General features: G+C 35.2%; 1 protein-coding gene across 1 annotated transcript in view; it reads left to right on the forward strand.

Moving 5' to 3' along the window:
• The window catches only part of LOC109827863 (aminopeptidase M1-like), a 13,628-nt gene continuing 5,842 nt past the window's right edge, over positions 854-8,639 (forward strand). The window contains exons 1-9 of the mRNA XM_020394885.1: positions 854-1,298; positions 1,371-1,473; positions 4,870-5,056; positions 5,135-5,228; positions 5,463-5,616; positions 5,857-5,961; positions 6,054-6,170; positions 7,114-7,227; positions 7,617-7,799. Of these exons, the coding sequence (XP_020250474.1) occupies positions 919-1,298; positions 1,371-1,473; positions 4,870-5,056; positions 5,135-5,228; positions 5,463-5,616; positions 5,857-5,961; positions 6,054-6,170; positions 7,114-7,227; positions 7,617-7,799 (1,437 nt within the window). The 5' untranslated portion in view covers positions 854-918. The remainder of the gene's footprint in view (positions 1,299-1,370; positions 1,474-4,869; positions 5,057-5,134; positions 5,229-5,462; positions 5,617-5,856; positions 5,962-6,053; positions 6,171-7,113; positions 7,228-7,616; positions 7,800-8,639) is intronic.

Genomic DNA, 8,639 nt, shown 5'->3' on the forward strand with positions numbered 1-8,639 from the left:
TATATATATATATATATAGAGAGAGAGAGAGAGAGAGAGAGAGAGAATTCATAACGTTAACAATTGACCCGTAACATTAACAATAACTCGTAGCATTAATAATTAACCCATAACTTTAATAATCTCCCAATACAAATATATATATATATATATATATATATAGAGAGAGAGAGAGAGAGAGAGAGAGAGAGAATTCATAACGTTAACAATTGACCCGTAACATTAACAATAACTCGTAGCATTAATAATTAACCCATAACTTTAATAATCTCCCAATACAAACAACAAAAATAATAAAAAACAAAAATAATAAAATAATCATCATCAATCATTTCAACTATCATCGTAGTACATTATGATAAAGAGAGAGAGAAAATAAAAATAATAAAATAATCCTTATCATATTTTAATAAAAAAAGAAAGAAAGAGAGAGAAGGGTATTATGGTCTTCCCATATTTTAATCTATTGAGTTTTGTGTTTTGGGGCTTAGAGAACAGAATCTTTATTTTTAGGGGTAAAACACCCATTGACCAAGTCTTGGGGGTGGGAAGCACGTTTCCTTAGCTTTTGGGGGCTAGAAGCATTTTTCCCTTTGACAAATCCTAATTTTGTTTTTTTGTGGGAGATAACCTCACCAAGATAGCATATTCATCATATTATAAAATTTTGATATTTGGTAATGCTACAATTTAAACTTAAAGCAAACAAAATATTACAAATTATAGTATTTTAAATCTTAAATTATTAATAAAACAAATAACATTTTAGAAATCTCAACCCATAACAAAATAACTGCACTTCAAATCCGAAATCCATATACTAAAAATTATAGGATTTGAAACAAACACCCCCTAAGAAAATTAAGATCGGTGGGCATATATAGATCCACAAGAGATAGAAAAGAACCGAAAAAAAAAATGGCGAACGAGCAGAGCATCGATCAGTTCAGATCCCAACCTCGCCTTCCCAGATTCGCGGCCCCGAAACGCTACGAAATCTTCCTCAAGCCCGATCTCATCGCCTGCAAGTTCGCCGGATCCGTACGAATCACCATCGACGTCGCCTCCGCCACCCGCTTCTTCGTCCTCAACGCCGCCGACCTCGTCATCGACAACGATTCCATCTCTTTCACGAGCCAGAGCTCTCCAAAGGAGTTTCGGCCTTCGGAGATCGCTGTCGTGGAAAAAGATGACATTTTGGTGTTGAGGTTTGATGAGGTTCTGCCACTTGGAGAGGGAGTTTTGGGGATTAGGTTTGATGGAACCCTAAACGATCAGATGAAGGGGTTTTATAGGAGGTATTTTTTTAATTTTTTTAATCAGTTGCTTGTTGTTTACTTGGGAGTTCTTATATTAGTATTTGATTACAGTGTTTACGAGCATAATGGAGAAAAGAAGAACATGGCCGTTACTCAATTCGAGCCTACTGATGCTAGACGATGCTTTCCGTGTTGGGATGAACCGGCTTTTAAGGTTTTTTTCCCTCTCTTCACAGTGTTTTTGTGATTTGGCGAATACAGACTGGGAGTAGGATTTGTTTATTTTCTAATAAGGTTAGGCAATTCAGAAGATCAATCAAAATAGTTCTTTCATGTTAGATATTTTGCTCTAGCTTCTTATTTATTGACCGGATTTTCATATTTCATATTGAAAATGAGTTATCATGCTTTGTAGTTTGAAGAAGAAACAATGTATATGATGAATACTCTGTCACACCCTGGTCCCTTGAGCCCGTTGGGGCGATGTAGTGGGATCCATGGAGTGCAACACATGGTTTGGCTCAAACCACTGCTAAAATTGGCTAGTTAGTCTTACACTTGGATCTCAAAGACCCATCATTTAAACCATTCAATCACTCAATCAATATTCGACGTGGGACTTAATCTTGGGGTATCACATACGCATATCTAACTTCCAAACTCGGAAGCAAATCTAGTTAACCTATATTCCTATAAATTGTAAAAGAAGAATTTTGGAGAGTTTTTTTTAAGTAAGAACTGTGATTACTACCCTCCCATTTCTATACTCTTTTTATTAGTTGGCGAGATTAGGGAAGACCCCTTGAAATCTAAAAGATTTGAAATTAGTTGAACAAAATCAAATGCATAGGATGGGACATAAGTTGTGAAAAGTAATGAGTGTGTAATATATATATTGGCAGTCAAATAGTAGTTAGAAGTAATTGATAGCTATACTATAGTTATCCTTAGCAGTGCACTACTGGGGGAGTTACGGTGTCATGATGTAGTTATAACTGTTTTGATGTTAAAAAGTCACTAGAAATTAAGGTTGTTGAAATATATAATTTTGTCTTTGTTTCTCTCCATCAGCAAAACATCTAAAAAAGTTTATGTACTAAAAAAAACTACTCCCACTTCTTTGATATTTTCCAATTACATAAGATGAGATTCTGGTAGTTGTGAAGAATTCAGTAGTCCTAATGGCAGGAGGTAACACATTAGTTTTTTATTGTCTCTAAACACTATCATGTTTATAAAAATTCTATGTTTGTGTTTATCTTAAACTTTATCATTCTTAAAGATAGTTTCAGAGTTTTTGGTTCAATGGGCCTTTGGTTGGATCTTCTATTTGTTTTGAAACTTTGTTAACATAGGTTGGAGCTCAAGGTTGAGTGTATGTGGCATTAAATTTGGTCCAACACGGGTCACGGCTCTCGTGGGTGCTCATGTTGTCACACTTTTCTGTGACTTTGTTCCTATATGAAGTGTTAAGTTAGGATGATATCTCAATTTGCCATTAAGTTGTCTCGGCGGCTGCTGAACTCCATCATGACCTCCAGAGCCTGAAACATAACCCTGGTGGCTGCTGAACTCCATCACGATCTCTAGAGCCTAAAACTTTAGTAACAAACATATATAAGAAAAGATATAATCTTTAGTGAGATATATAATTCAAAAATATTCCATAGAGATCATAGAGAGGGATGAGAGTAACTAACATGTATCACTGATCACAAGTTGCTCACCCGGCTGCTGAACTCCATCACGATCTCTAGATTCTGAAACATAACCAAAAGTTACAATATTTAGTAACAAACATTATTAGAAAGGATATAATCTTTAGTGTGATATATAATTCCAAAATATTAAAACCACAGATTATAAAGAGGGATGAGAGTATCTAACTTGTAGGAACCTCATTCATCGCAGGCTGCTCACCCGGCGGCTACTAAACTCCATCATGACCACCAGCCTGAGACATAACCGAAGTTACAATCTTTAATAACAAACATATATAAGAAAAGATATAGTCTTTAGTAAGATATATAATTTCAAAATATTATAACCATAGAGATCATAGAGAGGAATGAGTGTATCTAATCTGGAGGGACCTTAGTAATCACAGGCTGCTCAACTGACAGCTGTTGAACTTCATCATGACCTTCAGAGCCTGAAACATAATTAAATTTACAATAAGAAAAGATATAATCTTTAGTAAGATATATAATTCAAAAATATTAAAACCATAGAGATCATAGAAAGGGATGAGAGTATCTAACTGGAGGTACCTCAGTGGTCACAGGCTGCTTAGCTGGCTGTTGCTGAATTCCATGACAATCTCCAAAGCTTGAAACATAACCAAAGTTACAATCTTTAGTAACAAACATATATAAGAAAAGATATAATCTTTAGTAAAATATGTAATTCAGAAATATTATAATCATAAAGATCATAGAGGGATGAGAGTATCTAACCTAGAGGGACCTTAGTGATCATAGGCTGCTAACTCGGCGGATGCTGCATGCCATCACAACCTCCAGAGCCTAAAACGTAACCAAAGTTACTATCTTTAGTAACAAACATATATTAGCAAAAAAACCTTTAGTAAGATACATAATTTAAAAATATTATAACCATAGAGATCATAGAGAGGGACAAGAGTATTTAACCTGGAGGGACCTCAGTGGTCACATGTTGCTTATGCAGTGGCTATGGAACTCCTTCACGACCTCTAAAGCCTGAAACATAACCAAAATTACAATCTTTATTAACAAACATATATAAGAAAATATATAATCTTTTGTAAGATAATAGAAAACTAAAACAATCCAAATAGAGACCGAGAGTAGTAACCTGGAGGGACCTCCGTGCTCTTCGGGATAGGAGGCTCATTATGCCAGCGACGTCTTAAAACTCGATCATCGCCTTGAGAAGCTGAAATATAACAAATAATGCATTTTAATTCGTAACATCACTGAAAAAATAAAAATGCATCTGGGATTGCGAAATATTTACACTTGAAGAACCTCCACCGCAGATTAGCTTGCGTAATGATCCAAAGGATTGGGTAGTTCAGGAGGTAACACTTAAGTTTTGTGTTTACCTATAAACACTATCATGTTTACCAGACTTTACTTTGTGTTTAACTATAAACAATGCCTAGCACACCACAACAACAACAGAATGACGTTGCTGCAAGAAGGAAGTAAAAACTTGCAGACATGGTAAGAAACATGATTTGTAATTCTAGTCTGTCCTTGACCATTTGGAGTGAAACCTTAAAAATCCAGATTCTTCCAGGAATATAAGATGCTGGTGATATAAAAAAAAATACTGAACTTGAATAGGAATTCCTTGAAGATGTACCCAATTGGCTGATATCCCAAACCCATCCACCGTGTTTGAGAGTCTAGTTAGCTAGCTAGACATGACTGTTTTTGTCTTAGACCTGACCATATACATATTGGTAAAATGATTAAATATCTAATTATCTACTGATAACATAGCTACTTATTGACTGATGACTGAGTATAATATTTATTTCTCTTTTATTTTAAGCATATTCAGACATTATGATCTGTTTATCTTCATCAATAGGATATTAATATTAATTTTTATTTTAATTCAGTCAACTTTCAAGATTACGTTGGAAGTACCATCTGAACTTGTAGCATTGTCAAACATGCCAGTGGTGGAAGAGAAGCGTGATGGAATTGTCAAGACTTTCATTTTCCAGGAATCCCCAATTATGTCAACATACTTGGTGGCAGTTGTTGTTGGTTTATTTGATTATGTAGAAGCAATTTCACCTGATGGTACGGCAGTTATGTAAAACCTGTTCCTTTTTAATGTTTGCATCTTTCTCTTTTTCATAACTTATTGGCGTTATGTAGGGATCAAAATTCGTGTATATTGTCAAGTTGGTAAGGCCAACCAAGGAAAGTTTGCTTTAGATGTTGCTGTGAAGACACTGGACATATATAAAACGTAATTTCTAATTTATTTCTATAGTAATGCTTTTAATTAGTTTGTTTTTGTTGAAGCACTGTCTAAATATAATCTCCAACTTCTATGACTATAAGTTATTAAATTTGTTTCATTCTGAATAATTGAAATTGTCATGTATTTCATTAGTTGGCAGTTATTATTATTTGTTATTATTTCCTTTAGGGATCAGGGTTTAATTATGAAGATCTCATGTTATTATTCATTGTGATTTAGATACTTTGCTGTGCCTTACTCACTTCCGAAATTGGATATGGTTGCTATTCCTGATTTTGCTGCTGGTGCTATGGAGAACTATGGTTTGGTCACATATCGAGAAACGGCTTTGCTCTATGATGATCGCCATTCAGCTGCAGCAAATAAACAAAGGGTGATTTTCATCTGTGTTAGATGATCTCTGAATGCTTGGTTTGGATTTTGATACAATGCATGTTAAATTGCTATTTGCCTTTTGTCACTAGTAATCTGTGTTCTATTATTCTATAATCCGCATATTTCTACTAGTGCTTAAGTTTTGAGAGATGTTTTCCATAATCGCAATTGTGTGTTGGTTTTGTCTAATCATCAGATATAGCTATGTGCCTAAAATTAGATAAGTATGTGCTTACAGGTGGCAATTGTTGTAGCACATGAATTGGCACACCAATGGTTTGGCAATCTTGTGACAATGGAATGGTGGACACATTTATGGCTTAATGAGGGTTTTGCAACATGGGTAATCATGCTGATATGTTATTATCATTTATCTGAGTATCCCAAATTGTTCTTGTATACAATATTTTTCTTTTCTTAATCATATGTCTACAGGTGAGTTATCTGGCAGCAGATTCCTTATTCCCTGAGTGGAAAATATGGACACAATTTCTAGATGATTATACTACAGGCCTAAGGCTGGATGCACTTGCCGAGTCACATCCTATCGAGGTAAAAAAAATGCTGTCTCAGAAAGTAAAAGAAAAGTTCTATTCTTTTTCTTTCCTTTTTGCAGACTGCACAGGACATGTAAGTCTGGGCTCTATGCCTAGTAAGTTAATTGATTGCCATTGCAAAGTTGAAGAGCATGTGTCAAACGTAACCCTACAGTAGTAGTAAACATTGTATATCTCCTTTAATGATCCTCTGCAAAGAAGCAAAAGAAAAGTTAAATTCTTTTCCTTTTGCGGAGAACTGCATAGGACATGTGACCTCCTTTAAGTGTGTCAAGTAAGTTAATTGATGACTATGCAAGAGTTGAGGAGCTTGTGTCAAATGTAAGCCTACAGTAGTAGCAACAATATATATCTCCGTTAATGATTCTCATGTTAGATAGTATGTATTACATGTCCGTAAAAACAACAATATGACCATTAATACTGGTTTCATCCTATGATAGTTTGTATAAGATTGTATTTGTCTTTTGGTCATGCAAATCTGAGTCTTCTTCCTCCATTAGGCACTTTCTTTATCTTAGTCTCTGTAATTTTGTACATGTTCCTTAATTCATTAAGCAAATGAGTTCACATTGCTTAGGCACCTCAACCCCTGTTTTTCTAATCTCTATAAATTCTAACTGATAATTGTAGAACGGTAGTTAATTTTGAGAATGAATTAATTGTTTTTTTACTGGGAAACTAAAGGATCGTCTATAATAAAAACTTATTCCTAGAACTTAACTCGAATGCTCACATTATTTGTGATTCTAATTTCATGTCTTCAGTTGTCCGTCATGAGTTTTTTTCCCTTACAGCAAGGGTCTATCATTATTAATGATTGCCTGCACTTTAAGTTCATTAGCAATCAGCTTCATGACAATGCCTACATTGTTGCCCTTAGTTAATAAAAATTAAATTATGTTAATTTATATATTAAGCATGGTGCATCTTTTTAGGTTGATATAAACCATGCAAGTGAGATTGATGAAATCTTTGATGCGATAAGCTACAGAAAAGGAGCATCTATCATTCGTATGTTGCAAAACTACCTTGGTGCTGCATGTTTCCAGGTTAGTAGATGGGTTGCAAGTTTTGCACTATGTTTTTGCTTGTGACTGTCCTCTTGCAATATTATCTAAATGTTGATAATATGTTTCAGTTCAGCATATGTTTTATATGTTTCCGTTTTGTTTTTGAACTACTTGGTTATTGGTCAAATTTATGTGAGTGGTGCAAAAAGAGTTTACTTATTATGAGCGGGGTTGTCCATTCTGATACTTGCTTCCTGTAAGTATCCTATTGAATCTTTTTTCTGTCAGTCAGAAGTGCTTGTACCACTTTATATTAAGATGGAATACTCAACTTGTAAAAAATTTCTGACGCTTCTTCTAAGTTTAGGCAAGATTTTGCAAATTCATACAATCATTTTAGGCAGAGTAATATATGCATTTATTTGCAGAGATCCCTGGCTTCTTATATAAAAAGATTTGCGTGCTCGAATGCAAAGACTGAAGACTTGTGGACTGTACTTGAAGAAGAATCAGGTGAACCTGTGAAGACATTGATGGATTCATGGACTAAGCAGAAAGGTTACCCTGTAGTTCATGTGAATGTCAGAGAAAGAGTACTTGAGTTTGAGCAGGTTTGTTGAATTTGTTTCTTTCTTTTTTATTCCCTAGTGCAATGAATTGAACTGACTTTCCTCTTCCACTTTTTTTCTGACTAATATCTGTTTGGAGTGTAAACTGGTTGGTAGGATCCATGTTAGACCCCAATTTGACCCTATGAAATTAAGGTGGACCAGAATCTGAATCAGAATTCAGTAACCTGAGTGAGATCTGAGTGAGGACTTATATCTGAATTAGAAATTTAATCTCTGGCCAGATCAGGATTATCATATCATGTATTTTCAAAGAGACGTTTTCAAGAGAGACATTCTCTGGTTTTTTACTGTGAATAGGAAGAGACTTTTCAGTTTTCTGGGCTGTCATTTTGATTTTTGCATATGATGGAGGGAGTTCATAAGTTAGCTGGAATTTGTGATTGTGAACTGTTAACTTAGACACTGTTTGCCTTATGATCACTGCCCTTTATAGCCCTGAGCTCGTTCCATTATGCTCCAATGTTTGTATTATGTTCTTTTGCTAAAGACGCATGGACTGCATAGCAAAGCGTATTAAAGGATAGTGGTCGGTTTGGATAGAGAAAAGGGTAGGGGAGGGGGATGATTGAAGTAGACCCAAGGGGAGGGAACGGAGAGGAGGTGAGTGTAATGTAATTAATTGTGTTTGGATAGACAACTAGGGAATAGAGAGGGAGGGAGAGTGCTGGAACTACTTTGTATTTGTTTATAGTAGAAAATAGGAAGACAAGGGAGCAATTCACTTAAAATCCAACCCCTCCCCTCACAATCCGTCCACTTTATGAGGGTTAAAAAAGTGAGAAAATTTGCTTCTTTTTTCCCCCCCCCCCCCCCCACAAA

Source organism: Asparagus officinalis, chromosome 1 (assembly GCF_001876935.1).
Source record: "Asparagus officinalis chromosome 1, Aspof.V1, whole genome shotgun sequence".
Taxonomy (NCBI): domain Eukaryota; kingdom Viridiplantae; phylum Streptophyta; class Magnoliopsida; order Asparagales; family Asparagaceae; genus Asparagus; species Asparagus officinalis.